Source organism: Mauremys reevesii, linkage group 21 (assembly GCF_016161935.1).
Source record: "Mauremys reevesii isolate NIE-2019 linkage group 21, ASM1616193v1, whole genome shotgun sequence".
Taxonomy (NCBI): domain Eukaryota; kingdom Metazoa; phylum Chordata; order Testudines; family Geoemydidae; genus Mauremys; species Mauremys reevesii.
Genome location: NC_052643.1, coordinates 13,485,758 through 13,500,828, shown reverse-complemented (window position 1 = coordinate 13,500,828; position 15,071 = coordinate 13,485,758). Strand labels below are relative to the sequence as shown.

General features: G+C 43.0%; 1 protein-coding gene across 3 annotated transcripts; it reads right to left on the bottom strand.

The window, feature by feature from the left end:
* Positions 1 to 88: 88 nt before the first annotated feature.
* LOC120388007 (inositol 2-dehydrogenase-like) lies at positions 89 to 13,667 on the bottom strand. 3 transcript variants are annotated; one of them, XM_039509534.1, is made up of 9 exons: positions 13,179 to 13,658; positions 11,609 to 12,202; positions 9,951 to 10,021; positions 8,311 to 8,419; positions 5,365 to 5,495; positions 4,921 to 5,028; positions 3,832 to 3,950; positions 2,944 to 3,100; positions 89 to 1,779 (listed from the first exon to the last, which is right to left on the bottom strand). In XM_039509534.1, the coding sequence occupies exons 1-9, from the start codon at positions 13,499 to 13,501 to the stop codon at positions 1,631 to 1,633; spliced, it is 1,761 nt and encodes a 586-aa protein (XP_039365468.1). In that variant the 5' UTR covers positions 13,502 to 13,658; the 3' UTR covers positions 89 to 1,630. The 3 variants fall into 3 exon arrangements, 2 of the variants coding, with proteins under 2 accessions (XP_039365468.1, XP_039365469.1); XR_005590477.1 differs by lacking the exon at positions 3,832 to 3,950 and having other exon boundaries at positions 1,646 to 1,779; positions 13,179 to 13,667; XM_039509535.1 differs by lacking the exons at positions 5,365 to 5,495; positions 8,311 to 8,419 and having other exon boundaries at positions 13,179 to 13,659.
* Positions 13,668 to 15,071: the final 1,404 nt, after the last annotated feature.

Genomic DNA, 15,071 nt, shown 5'->3' with positions numbered 1-15,071 from the left:
AAAGTATAAGTTTTAGAAGAACTATGGCTGAATCAAACAGTCACGTCAAAAAGAAAAAAACCCAAGAAAAACATTCGCTTTCATTTAATAAGTGGCTATCTTGGTTTAATGGAATTTGGGGGAGAGGGTTATATATAAACTATCTTTCAATAAATGGCCAGAAAATATACCACAAATCTGACAGTAACGTTTATCATTAATACACAGCTTTCTTTGGGTTTCAAAAAAAATGACACTGTTAAAAAACCATTTCCACAAGAGAACTGTGTTTAGTTATAAATATCACAGCTATTTCTAGTTTTAGTAATATATACTTATATATATATATAAAAGAATTGAAAATTGATGGTTAAGAAATTTTTTCAGGAAGAGAAAATGTGACATATATAGTTGTTCACACATTCAATGCAAGAATGTTATTTTAATACAATTTTAAAAAAACTTTTTTTAAATCTTGAAAACCAGGGTATGAGAAATACAAACAAGAATAAAAAAGTCAAATATATAAATTTCAATATGCTCAACATAAGAATAAAAAGTTACCAATAACCTGGTTTAAAACAGACTTGCCTGTTATGGAAGGCACTATCTTTTTCTGTGATGTGTAATCCAAATTTGACGGACTGTAAAAAGCATGTATATCATATTCCCTTCCCCCACTCAGGGAAAACAGGTATTATTTAATTTCCCTATTGAAGAAACATTGAAACATGAATTTGGATTCAAGCAAAGAAAACAAAACTGTCAATAGATCGCACTCTCTTTGTTGCATCCAGGTGACTTGTTTCTTCGTAACAGACACTGTACAGTGCTACTGTATAGAGATTCACGATTTTGTTCTAAAAGAAACCTTTATTTTTTAACAGCGACGCAGTGTTCATATAGAAATGCCCAAGTGCATGGTTTGCTCTGTGAAACAGTCCAATTTATAGCATGCCTTCCAAGTTTCTTTCATTACACTCTAGAGCCAGGTTGTTAAGAAGTCTCCCTGCCTGCTCATTTTCAAAAAGTTAGATGCTCACAACCCCTCAGGTATATTATTTCAAATCCACAGCAATGAATTAAGAGCAACATGGACAGTTCTATAAATGGGGGACTCAGAAGAGGGGTATTTAGTAGACAAATCACATTCCTGCATATACTAATGAGATGTACAGTATGGACCAAATGGATGCTCTCATTTTGAATACCATGATTGCACCTCATTTTCAAGCTGCCATTCAAGATGTTCATTGCACTGTCTTCACCACAACAGCAGGTTGTCAGTACGTCATTATCTTATCATGATTAGTGTCTGGGAAATCCACTATCAGGAAAACAGTATTTCAGAACCTGAAACTAACTCCTTCAAAAAGGAAATGCCACTGTAGACAAAGCCTCCCATAATTTCTTCTCTGAGTCCTGAATGATGTCCTAAGAATCATCGGTAACACCAGTACTGAACACTCCTGTAGTTCTATAAGGTATCCGAGTTATAGGTGTTTCCAGTGAAAACGTAAAAAAAATAAAATAAAAAAAAAGGTTGTTTAGTTTTGTATTAAGACAACAGTGGAAACCTCTCTAGATGAAGAGACTTCACTCCCTTTAGCAGAGCTCAGGGAATAGCCTTCACTTCAAACAGCAGTGTGTGTCACATTATTTCAGTCTTGATTAGAGACACGTCTATTGCTTCGTTGCGCAAGTCAACAGCGGATCCGTTCCTCCAAGACTGCTCAGCAGCTGCAGCTACCTGAATCGTCCAGAGAAACTGCTCTTTGGTGATAACAGGGGGTTCTTTGCCTGTAAAAGTAAGAATATGTTACTACAGGCAATGAAGTGTAGTGGATAAGGCTTTGGACTCTGAATCAGGAGTCCTGGGGTCTATTCCTAGCTCTGCTGCTGACATACGTGAGATCATGAGCAAGTCATTTCACTACTGTAATACAAATAATAATGATCTGTATAAAAATATGGTTCAACAGTGTCTCTCATTATCTGGTAATCATAGAATATCAGAATTGGAAGGGACCTCAGGAGGTATCTAGTCCAACCCCCTGCTCAAAGCAGGACCATTCCCCAGACAGATTTTTGCCCCAGATCCCTAAATGGCCCCCTCAAGGACTGAACTCACAACCCTGGGTTTAGCAAGCCAGTGCTCAAACCACTGAGCTATCCCTCCCCCCAAGTCTTTGTAGAGCTAACTTAACTTGGGCCTGCTTATGCGAGCTAAGAGAAGACAAGCTTGAACAAGTAATTGCTGAAACAACTAATTATTTTGAATATGTCTATGGTAAATAAGGGAGAAAGAAAATAACTAATTATTGTGGGTACTTCTATAGTAAGCAAAGTAGGCAAGAACACCCTGAAGCTTGCCTTATGCAATCTGCAAAGCGACTGGTCCTTTACATGCTAGAAGTAGGGCTGTCACACAATTAAAAAAATTTATCGCGATTAATTGATTGTTAAACAATAAAGAATTATTTGGGGAAATTCTCTGGCCCGTGTTACACAGGAGGTCAGACTAGATGATCACAATGATCCTTTCTGGCTTTTGAATCTATGAAAACTGTACTGTCAGCAAATTTCCAGCTTATGGCTGCTGCTTTAAACCACCAGCAAACCTTAAACAAGTTAAACACTAAACATTGAAAATCTACTCTCTTTTTCTACGTCTCATAGCTTTAGGGAAAACTTCTGTATTCAGATATACATGTGACACAGTGGGACATCCAAAGGCAGAATTAGACTCATACTGTCAGTGTCATCAATTAGCATTTTATTTGCTGCCACCAGAAATGTCAATTCTAATATTAAAAACAACCATCTAGATTTCAGAGTTATTTAAGGGCAACAAGGTTTTACTTTTCAAACTGTTCAGACTGGCTGGTGTTTAGAGTTTAAAGTGAAATTAAGATTACTCTTACAAATAAATGGACATAGCATATGTTTGCAATTTTTTCTAACCTTTGAGGGTTCTGAGAAAGTGTCTAAAGAGTTCTCTGTATGCTTCTTTGTACCGATCAGCCTGGGTTTGTGAATATATGGACACAGACGTCCCATGTTCTGTAATTCCCAAGGGATTCTGATTATCTACCCGTAATGTTCCTTGAGAACCATGAACCTAGGAGATGGGGGGGGGGGGGAGAGACGGGACAAAAAAATACACATAAACGTGTTAAAGATCCCTAAATTAACATGCCTTAAAACCATCTATAAACCATGGGCTTGTACCACCTGAGGAGTAACTCCTCCAGCAGGTAGAATTACTTGTTCAGTCACTACAGAGGACACAAGCACACGCTGTACTAGCCTGGGTTACAGTTGCACAGTATATCCACTCTCCCTTTGTTATGAAATAAGCTGCTTTTATTTTAAGGCTTAAACATTTCTCCCCGCCAAATCCAGCTTAAAGAACTCTAATATAAAGCAACATGAACTTAGGCAGAAAAGATTTGCTCCAATAATGAGAGATCTGTACCTCTCCCCCCTCCCCCGGTACCTTTTATATCTGTGAGACTCTGATTTACCTCTTGGCTTGCTGTGTCCACAATAAAAATATTACGGGGGAAAAAGGGATAGGTTGTCTACAAAGTTTAAGCCTCAACGCACCTGAAACAGCTGAGAAACTATCAGGGCCAAATTCTGCTCTTGCGTGACCATATGAAACTCACAGTAATTCCAAAAAATGACCACGTGCACATTCACTGGCAGAATTGGACTAACAAAACAGGTGGTTTATTTTAAATTGAGAGCATGACAGTCAATTAATTGTTACTTCTACTGCAGTAGTAGTGTTGTGTGTAGTGTGTGTGCACCTATAGTAACATGACAGACTCATCTGAAAAAACCCACCTCTAGTCTCTGATCACAGCTTTTAGTACAGTGCTGACTGACGTCCAAAGTAACAATTGCTCCACTAGGAAATTTCATGCTGACTGCTACAGTGTCTGCATCTTTCAAGTAGGCCATATCTGAGTGACAAGAGAGACACTAACTCAGACTAGGAAATTAAGCAAAGCAGCAAGTCTCTTGTACACAACGCTGCTCTTATTTCGTAAGCGGCGTTATGGTGAAAAGAACATCTTTAAACAGTAAAATAGAAAGCACAGTAAATATTGAACATGTTTATGTCCGCCTACACTAATCAGAGTACAGCCCACCCCACCACTCTTCAGCACTGCTAAACTCTGGAGATGCTTCTACTGTACTTACTGGGGGTTGAACTCTCCAGGATAAGCAGCATGACCTACCTTAGAGAGAACCTTTTGCCTTTGAAACATACTTGCCTTTGTCATTACAATACAGCAACATCAGGCGACCTTCAGTATGCGGCCTACATATTCCATTATATGGTCACTGATTGGTTTTATTCCTGGCCATTCAATGCCCTACCATACATTAAGATGATCTATATTGCAGCTTGTAGCAATGGCAGCCCATTGCTGGCAGCAACCAATATTACATTAAAAATAGTTAGGCTCTGATTAATAGTTTAACAGGCTGAAGTAAACCAGATCCATAAAGGGGTCTGAAGTATTAAAAGGGAAATAATCAACTTTATCTAGGTCAAGTTTAACCAAAGAACTAAAAAAAATGGTATTTTTAAGCACAAAGCTTTGTTTGAAACCCCTTGGAAATGGTAATATTAGAAACCCTTTACAAATCACCAACATTCACAGTAATCGGCATTACTGATATTTCTACAATAATAGTTTTGAGGCACTGAGAAATTCCCAGAATTCCGTGAAGTTTTTTAAGTGTTTGGAAATCTAGCCCAACATTCTAGAATTGTTCTGTATTTCAATTTTCAAACAGATCCATCAGAGAACAGCTACATTAGCTGCCCCTTAACATATTTTCAAATTTCTAGCACTGAAATATGCAGTGACTAGGAAACTAACAACACATCCAATACAATGTCACCAATCCATGTAGTTTTACCTGCACAGAACGCATGTCCCAGTGAAAATATTGTATCTGGTGCACTTTCTCCCAGCAACAAACTGATAATATCAATATCATGTACAGCAGCATTATAGAAAATCCCACCTGGAAGTAAGAGGGAAAAAATGAGCACTACAAGATTTAGCATTTAGTTCCTATAAAACCTCTGAGCAAACCTAGATAGCTATACTGCATGGAAACCAATGTAAGAGCACCAGCAATATTATTTCCAAGAACATACAGATATACTCACTGGTCAAAAATCAACATTAGGGCCAAAAGGAATATTCCCTGCTGTAAGGAACATAATAATGCATTTTAGGGGGGCACGCACGCACACACACACACGCACGCACACACACACACGCGCATGCACAGCAAGATAAATTGCTATCCCTTCACAGAACCAACCTCTTCTTCTATAAGAAAGCTACTCAGTACCTGACTTTTTTAGGAAGCTAAGAGATGCTGCTGGATATATGCTGCTAACTGTCGAAATCCGATGAATCCTCCCCAGTGCCTGGCTGTCATGGACTTTTTTATACAAGAACTGCAGGGCTGGATCAAAACGCCTACAGAGAGACAGCCAATGTGGAACAGTGAGTGTTCAGTACAGAACAGGTCATCTATACCACTGACATGCAGTCAGATGTTTAAGGGTAGCAGAAAAGAGTCTGGACTTCAGACAACTTCCAACTTAGACAAAGTCCAATTTTTCTGATGAGATTGATTGCTCAGTAAATTATAAGACTTTCAAAAACTCATAATAAGTTCTCATAGGCAATAAGCAGAATGAGTATTTGCCCTTAAAGCTCTTTACTAACAATATAAACTAAGATACTAAGCCACTATGAATAAAGTGATGAGCAATGTCCAGGAAGTTATATATAGCTAAAAAAGACACCTTTATGGTTTTATATTCAATTAGGTCTTAACAAAAAAACCCTCCACCTTAGAGAAGTTCAGATCCAACCTTGTGGCTTGGGCTCAACTTCCTCTGTAGCACTCAAAGCAAAATGCAATATATATTGTGTTTGAATATATTTCCATATATATAATTTGCATACAGATAATTTTTTCTTAAAATGAAATGAACAGTTTTCAACAACAACAACAACAACAACAAAACGTAAGTGGTCAAGGCTGGGGGAAGGCAGGGAGGGTAATAATCCACAGTTACTAAAGATATTGGGTCAAATTCTGGGTGTAAACTCAGAGCCACTTTCCTTGACTTCAGTGGAGTTACTGAGTTTACAGAACTGTAACAAAGCAGAAGTACATTAGAATTAACCTTCTTTCCCCATATTTACAATGATTTATGATTTAGGGTTAGTCTACACTAGAAGTGCTACAGCAGTGCTTTAACGCAGCGTGTCTGGTGAAGACACTCTATGCCATGTGCGTCTGACGAAGTGGGTATTCCCCCACCAAAGTTCGTGCTCCAATACCTCTGTTAAGTCTATAAGGTGCCACAGGACTTTGTCGCTTTTTACAGATCCAGACTAACATGGCTACCCCTCTGATACTATGCCAATGAGAGGCAGCTGTATCGTCGGCATAATAAAATCACCTCTGAGAGAGGAAGTAGCTATGTCGGTGGGAGAAGCTTGTGAGACACATAAATTATGCCAACATAACCTGTAGTGTAGACAAGCCCTAAGATCTATATCGGGGTAGGCAACCTATGGCACAAGTGCTGAATGGGGCACACAAGCTGATTTTCAGTGGCACTCACACTGCCTAGGTCCTGGCCACCGGTCCGAGGGGCTCTGCATTTTACTTTAATTTTAAATGACGCTTCTTAAACATTTTAAAAACCTTATTTACTTTACATACAACAATAGTTTAGTTATATATTATAGACTTATAGAAAGAGACCTTCTAAAAATGTTAAAATGTATTGCTGGCACATGAAACCTTAAATTAGAGTGAATAAATGAAGACTTGGCACACCACTTCTGAAAGGTTGCTGACCCCTGATCTCTCTCTCTATATATATATATATATACACAAGGAGAAAGAACACTTTTTAATATTTACTACATGTACTCCTATTAAATGGACCAACCATTCTGAAATCACACAGGACTTTCATTTTGATGTCCATTATGCGACCCTAGAATGTACAAAAACTACTTCTTCCAAAAGGTGTTATAAGGAATAACGAGCTAAATTCACCTGTATACAGAAGGTCAGCCTAAGGTATTCAAAATAGGGCTTACATTACATTTAAATAATACATATGTACTATACTGTCTATTTGCATAGAGGTGAATTTCACCAAATTACAGTGGCTTAATTACATCTGTAGTAGCTCAGAGCTTTTGTTACATAGTTCTTTACAAAGAACATTACCTCAGAGCCTACTCTATTATTTACACCCTATAATTATGTATGGTCCACTGAAGAAGGGCTGGCATATTTCAGTCAGTACAAGATTTAGGATACAGTTAGAAAGTCAGTAACAAATATTAAAGACAATCAAAGTAAAGGTAAGTTTTCAAAATATATAAAATCTCTTTGGCATGATTTTTATAGAAAATTAAGCTGTGATATTTTAAAAAATAGAACCTATTTACTTCTTTCTTCTCATTTTATTTTTTGATTGCTGCAACATAATTGTCAGTGTTGTTATTGAAAAAAACCAGCCAAACAAATAAGGTCTGCAAATTTCTAAGGTTTGAAAGAAAACAAGTGCAATACACATAAGCAGAAATTGTCTGAGAGGCGGCATTGTACTTTGTGACAAGGCTTAATGTTGTAGTGTTTTTACTGGGCTCGACATTTTTGCAAAGCATTTAGTTTTGCAACTGAGAACAGCCAAATGCAGATCTTAAGTAGTCTAACTTTTACCAAAACCCACGTCTGCTGAATTAGATGACTGTATACACGTAGAAAAAATCTTCCCACTTTGTTTTTTTTCTGAAACCACAGGCCAACAAAGTTGATCCATAGTATGGCTCAGTAATTCTAGTTACTAGTACATTTTCCCCACCTCCAAAAAAGATCTGGCATAAAATTTTCAAAAACACATAAGTGACATAAGTGAGTTAGGTTCCTTCAGTCACTCCTGAACATGCTTAGATGCTTTTGAAAATCTTACCCTAGGTTCTTGTAATGCAAATTGTTAGCACCCAATCCAGTGTAGATGAATAAATTAATTTTAATCCTATGCCAATTATGAAAAGATTCGATTGTTATCTCTATGAAGCGTGAACAATGAATTTTGAAGCAGCAAGTCAACCAAGCTCTCTGTTTAGCTACTTTCTAAGCAAAATTTCTCTAAAAAGAATTAAGTAGCTAGAAAAATTTAGGAAGGTTTAATCAGATATAAATATTATTTTACATTTATGCTTCTTGTTGAAAACAAAATAAAGCTGGTCTTACTTGTAGAATCCACAGACCAATGGTCTTCCACATCTGTCAGCTTCATCAAAACAAGCCTCTGCTGTCTGCCTATCTAAACTGGGTAGCTTCTCGCAAAACACGCCTTTCCCTATGTAAATGTCATAGAATACAAAATTGAAGGCAGGACATAATCCACACTGAACATTATATATTCTGCAGTGTTCTAGACATGTCAACACATTCCAGAGGCAAGGTTTCAGAAAACTGAAAAAACTGTTTTAGCTGAATGATTTTCTATACCTACAGCAGCTACCGTTTACTATTTACAAACCTCAAGAAGTGATAGTTTTTAGAGATAATGAAACTCTGATCTTGGCTTTTCTTTTATTCCTAGCTGTGTTTCTCTGAACAGACATTTCAGTTACCTGTAGTCAGAACAACACAGTACAAGCTCCGTTGACATTACAAGTCTTTAGGGTCAGTGTCTTCAGTGGACTAAGTTCTCCCTAATTATGCAATTAGACACTCAGTATATGCCTCAAGGGAAGCTGCAAGGTACAAGGAGGCAGACTGCAAGTGATTTTAATCACTGGAGAGGAATAATAATCCTGATATAAATGCTGATGGGAGGACCTTATTGAATTAAGACAAGGAATTTACAAATAAAACTGAAGTCAGTCCTGTTCAGAGGGCATTAATATAGATACATCATCACTAACCAGGAAGCTCAATTTGTGTCTAGAGATGTACAGTTCATAGGCCAGCAGAGGAAAATGATTTCCACAGATAAAAATGTTGAGACATTTTAGCAGAAAGATAAGAGAGGCAACTTGTTTTGAGCACCACTGTACTAGACCACTATGGACCACCACTGACCAACTGAGCAATTGATGGCAGTCCATGGAGAGCTGGCGCTCTTCTCCATTTACAGTTGATTAAATGCATTAATACTTTCTAATGTTACTTTACCTTGTATGCCCCTGCTGTACTTGCCACAACTACACCATGAGACAGCAAATGGGAACAGAGATGTCCACAAGATAATCACTCCACTAAGATGGATTGATACTATACAAGGATGTGTGGATCCCTACTCTAGTGGACAGAGTGTACGGCTGAGATTGAGAACGGGATCCAGAAACTCCTCAATTCCAGCTCTGACACGGACTTCCCTGACCCAGTGATCATAAGTGCAAAGTTTTGCTGCGGCAGATGTTCTTTAATCATCATATGCAAAAGACACAAAAGGATTTCATTCTTGGAACAATTTTCATTTGAACAAGCATTCAGAACAAATACATGGCTGATCTTTAGCTGGAGAAATATATAAAAACCGGAAAATTAGCAGTTTGGGATGTTTTTAATGTTACAATTATTTTTAAAATAGCCAATTTAGTACTTAAACTGGGCCTGATCCTGCTTCCATGAAGTCAATAGCAGTTTTGCCACTGACTTCAGGAGCACAGAATTGGTCCCTAATAGCATGTCTTAGATCAATTCTCTAATAAGGAGATCTAGGAGATTTCAAAAGCCAATCATTTTTTAGTACACTGTCAGTTTTGGGGTTCACTGTGTCTCTACCCAAATGGTAGCTTTATAAACATAGTGGGCCCAATTCAATGGGACAACATTATATATGAAAGCAGAATTTGCTGCAGATCTACTTCAGCCCCCCTTACCTGCTCGTAAAGCATCTATCACAATTTCAGAGGCTGCTTCAGGTGGTGAACAGACAATGGCTCCAGAGACACTGCAGAAATTAAGAGAAAAATACTTAGAGACAAAACTTCTGCTGAAACAAACAGGGGTCAAAATTAACGAGAGAAAAAGATTCTTGAACATTACAAAAGCTCCTCACATCAGGAAGAGGGTGGGGAAAGAAACCGGCAACTCCCAGGCGACAATAATATTATGAGCAAGGAAAGTTATTTCTTTAAGAACAGCAAGAACATAATCTCTGGGGCAACAGTATCAGGAACAGATTGGATTACTACATTTACTAAAGTTTTTAAATGGAACGCTGACTTAATTCATGGTCCGTAGCCTCACTAGATATTTTTTTAAACGGTGTAGTTATAAAGAGCATGTGTTCACAGCTTAATAGAAAAAGCTTTAGAATGATTTCTTTCAAAACCTGTTTGAACCCTCTAGGCTATCAAAACATATGGGGAAAGGCTTAAAAAACAAATTTACACAGCAAATTGCAGGAAAATGTACAGTGAGTACAATTTAACCCATTTTTAACCTTTGAATTTCTACTGTAAAGTAACATCTTTCAGAGTCACTTTTCCCATTTCAGATTTGTGAGAAATCTGAAATATTGCCTTCATCTGAAAGTTGACAGGAACTCTATTTAGCCAACGTGTTTTTATTGTATAGGATGTTCAGTAAAGCGATATAAACACAACATAATATTGCACATTTCCACTGTACCTTTCACCTTGAAGGATCCTGGAATGCTTTATGAACTTTACACATTCACCTCCACTGAAATAAGCCAGGCACTCTGCAGTGGAAGGGTGGCAGCCAGCAGGGAAACTGACAGACAACATGCTACATGACAGCATGAGGAAGGGGATTTGGCCAAAGGCATCATCCCTTACAAAACTATCTGCGGAAATGAGACAGATCGTTTGTTTCTACGGCTACATCCAGAAGCCCTATATACAGAATTAAACGAAGCTTCCCGGCGAGATCCTAGAAGGTGTTATCCTCAGGATTTCTAGTAAAGTAATTCAACTAGACCTATAGCTGCCACCTGCTGTTGAAAGGAATACAGCGTTCCAATCTTATAATGTAATATTGAGGGTACTGAGGTCAGATAAGCAGGATTCCCCAAGTGTGTCCTAACTTCAGTAAAATTTTCCAAAGAGAGAGTAAGAACGCTGATTGATTGTGCTACCTTATCCCTTAAAGCCTTAATTACTTAATAAGGAAAGTATCAGAGGGGTAGCCGTGTTAGTCTGGTTCTGTAGAAGCAGCAAAGAATCCTGTGGCACCTTATAGACTAACAGACGTATTGCAGCATGAGCTTTCGTGGGTGAATACCCACTTCTTCGGATGCAAGCAGTGGAAATTTCCAGGGGCAGGTGTGTATATATAAGCAAGCAAGAAGCAAGCTAGAGATAACGAGGTTATCTCTAGATATCTCTAGCTTGCTTCTTGCTTGCTTCTATATACACACCTGCCCCTGGAAATTTCCACTGCTTGCATCCGAAGAAGTGGGTATTCACCCACGAAAGCTCATGCTGCAAAACGTCTGTTAGTCTATAAGGTGCCACAGGATTCTTTGCTGCTTAATAAGGAAACATGCATGGAAGTTATTGGCGGACTGTACCGTTGATCATTGAGCACTATGTCGGCATCCTGTTGCCGTAGTACCCTGGTGTTGGCCAAGAATTCTGTATTGAAGGCACGTTCCACATCTGGCAACTGATCCTCCACAATGTAAAGCAAACAGCAGCCATTTTCTTCCATTAAACTTTGAAACAATGCTTTGTTACCAAGCCCCACGCCGAAGAGGGCAAGACCAATATTGCTTCCTGAAGTCCCACTACTGCTGTACCGTCCCACTGACCCTCCAGAAGCCACACTGTTGGATGCCTCAGAAATAACAAGTCTTTGGGTGCTCTGTTTTGAGGGAACAGGCGCATTTCTCATATGGAGGGCAGCAAATGCCGACGGGTGACTGGTGGAGGTAGAGGGTGTTTGGTCTTCTCTGGCAGACATGACACTGGTTGTGGAGCTGATGGCGCTGGGGTGAACAGGGATCAAGGACTTGTGGTAAGAAGGTGGAGATGGTACCATGCTATAGCTGGTGCCGGTGCTGGTGATGCAGGGGTTGGTTGAGAGAATAAATGAAGGCTGAGAAAGCAGGGAAGGAGTGTCAAGTTGCATGGAAAGGCTGGTACCAAGGTCTGAACCTGCAGATCTAGAGAAAAGGGGACAAAAGTCTTAAGGAAGCTGCTATAATTCAGGATTATTCAAATACAAAGATTTTGTTCCAACAAGAGAAAACTGAGGAAGTTTTACTGAGCTTCAGATGTCTCTAGGTGTATGATCATAAATTTATTAAAGTTTTATTCCATCATTTAACTGACATGCTATCTGGCAATTAAATTTAGTTAGCTATACACAAAGAAAATAGTATCTCCCATCTTCTTAAAGATTTAATAGCAGGTTCTTCATGGTGAGCTATTAGCTACACTTTGACAAAATATACAAAGTGCGCATACTATTATTCTATGAACTAACCTAAATCATTATATTTAAACAACAGTTATCAAACTAAATGGATGAAGTTCATTCCAATGGCTTAAAGTTGCTTTTGTTTTACTTTCCTCTGAACCCATAAAATTCAAGAAATTTGCAATGTTTCCCAGTCAGTATACTTTAAATAAGGCAGGCAACATACACATCTTAAAATGCACACTACCAACTCTGAAAAAAATGCGTCACCTGTAACCACACTACTTTGAATTAACAGTGTGTTGGGGTTTTTTTTAAACAGTTTACTTTTGAGTGTATTTTTGCACTATTCTGCTTTGATAATGAAAATCAATTAGGTCATTTTCACTTCTAAGTTCTTAGTACTGCAATATTTGGGTTTCAAAGGCTGCAAAGGAATGTTTAATAAACAATTACCTTCTTAGTGGTAAAAATATTTCTATAGATCTTGGGTTGTTTTTGTTTTGTTTTGTTTTTGTTTTAAACAAATTATGCCAAATTGAAATGGACAAATACAAGGCCCTTACTGCCTGGAAACCGGATACAGTTTGCCATCTGTTTATCCGCAGCAGGAGTGTTGTGTAATTGGCAGGAAGGACTCAGGAAGTTTTAGCACCACTAGAGAAGAAAGCCCGCCAGCCTTTCAGGCTGGAAGCGGAGCGGCCCCCGGCCGGACTCACATGAGGAGGGGCGCGCGGAGGCCGTGCTGCTTGACCAGGCGGCGGTTGCGGTAGTGGCGGCCGGAGGAGAGGTGCTCCAGGATGCGGTCCCGCCGCACCCGCATGGGCAGCTCGCAGGACTTGCAGTAGAGGGTCTCCACCACCGAGCTCTCCCCGGGGCCGCCGTGCTCCACCAGGTGCCGCTTGACGCCCAGGTCGCTGAACTCGGCCGCGTAGTCGTGCAGCGTCTTCTTCTTGCGGCCCATGGCCGGGCCGGGGCCTCGGGCGCCTGCGGCAGCCGGGCGCGCTCCCTTCCGCGGCCGGCACCGGGGGCCGCCTCTCATCCCAGGCGGGCCCCGGGGCGGGGGGGGGGCTCCGCTAACGGGCGCGGGGCTGGCGGGGGGCCCGCCCGCCCGGCCGCGGGGGGAGGAGGAGGAGGCGCCCCCGGGCCGCTCCGCTTCCCATTCCCCGGGGCCCCGTCCCCGCTCTGCCGCCTCCGCCGCAGCGCCCGGCCCCTCTGACCCGCCGCCCGGCGACCCCGGAACCGGAAGCCCCGACCTGCCCTCGGAGTCGGGAGGTCGCGGCGGCCACGCGGGGGGGGGGAGGGACCTCCCCGCTCCTCCCCCCGAGACCTTCCGCGGTGGGGGCGGGGCCGTGTGAGGCTCCCCTGTGAGGTGGGGGCCCCAGTATCCCCGAATGGGGGACGGGACACCGCATTGAGACCCCCGGGATCCCCCCCGGTGCCCCCCATGTGCTGCTGCCACCCCCCGGACACTGCCCCCCCCGACCTCCCTCAGGTATTGCCCCTCCCCCCAGCCCGGCTCCCCTGGACACCCCCCGGCTACTGCTGCGCCCCCCGACACCCCTCAGTGCTGCTCCCCCGCCTCCCCACTGCTCCGCCCCCCCCCGGCTACTGCTGCCCCCGACACCCCTCAGTGCTGCTCCCCGCCTCCCCACTGCTCCGCCCCCGGCTACTGCTGCGCCCCCCGACACCCCCTCAGTACTGCTCCCCGGCTACTGCTGCCCCCGACACCCCTCAGTGCTGCTCCCCGCCTCCCCACTGCTCCGCCCCGGCTACTGCTGCTCCCCCGACACCCCTCAGTGCTGCTCCCCGCCTCCCCACTGCTCCGCCCCCGGCTACTGCTGCGCCCCCGACCCCCCTCAGTACTGCTCCCCCGGCTACTGCTGCGCCCCCCGACACCCCTCCGTGCTGCTCCCCCGCCTCCCCACTGCTCCGCCCCCGGCTACTGCTGCGCCCCGACACCCCTCAGTACTGCTCCCCGGCTACTGCTGCCCCCGACACCCCTCAGTGCTGCTCCCCGCCTCCCCACTGCTCCGCCCCCGGCTACTGCTGCTCCCCCGACACCCCTCAGTGCTGCTCCCCCGCCTCCCCACTGCTCCGCCCCGGCTACTGCTGCTCCCCCGCACACCCCATCAGTACTGCTACTCCCGACTCCCCACGGCTCGGCCCCCCCGGCTACTTCTGCTCCCCCCAACACCCCTCAGTACTGCTCCCCCCGCCTCCCCACTGCTCCGCCCCCCCGGCTACTGCTGCACCCCGACACCCCTCAGTACTGCTCCCCGCCTCCCCACTGCTCCGCCCCGGCTACTGCTGCACCCCCGACACCCCTCAGTACTGCTCCCCGCCTCCCCACTGCTCCGCCCCGGCTACTGCTGCCCCCGACACCCCTCAGTACTGCTCCCCGCCTCCCCACTGCTCCGCCCCGGCTACTGCTGCACCCCGACACCCCTCAGTACTGCTCCCCCGCCTCCCCACTGCTCCGCCCCGGCTACTGCTGCTCCCCCGACACCCCTCAGTGCCGCTGCTCCCCGACACTGCTCCCCAGTCTCCTAGACACCCCCACAGCTCCCTAATCCCCCAGCTACTGCTGCTCCCCACACTCCCTCAGTACT

Excerpts from the sequence above, each read along its gene's own strand:
- LOC120388007 (XM_039509534.1), bottom strand. The coding sequence starts at position 13,501 with ATGAGAGGCGGCCCCCGGTGCCGGCCGCGGAAGGGAGCGCGCCCGGCT. Across the intron at positions 10,022-11,608 it reads ATAGTGCTCAATGATCAACG|TGTCTCTGGAGCCATTGTCT; the intron begins GTACAGTCCGCC and ends TAATTTCTGCAG. Across the intron at positions 3,951-4,920 it reads GGGACATGCGTTCTGTGCAG|ATATGGCCTACTTGAAAGAT; the intron begins GTAAAACTACAT and ends CTTGTCACTCAG.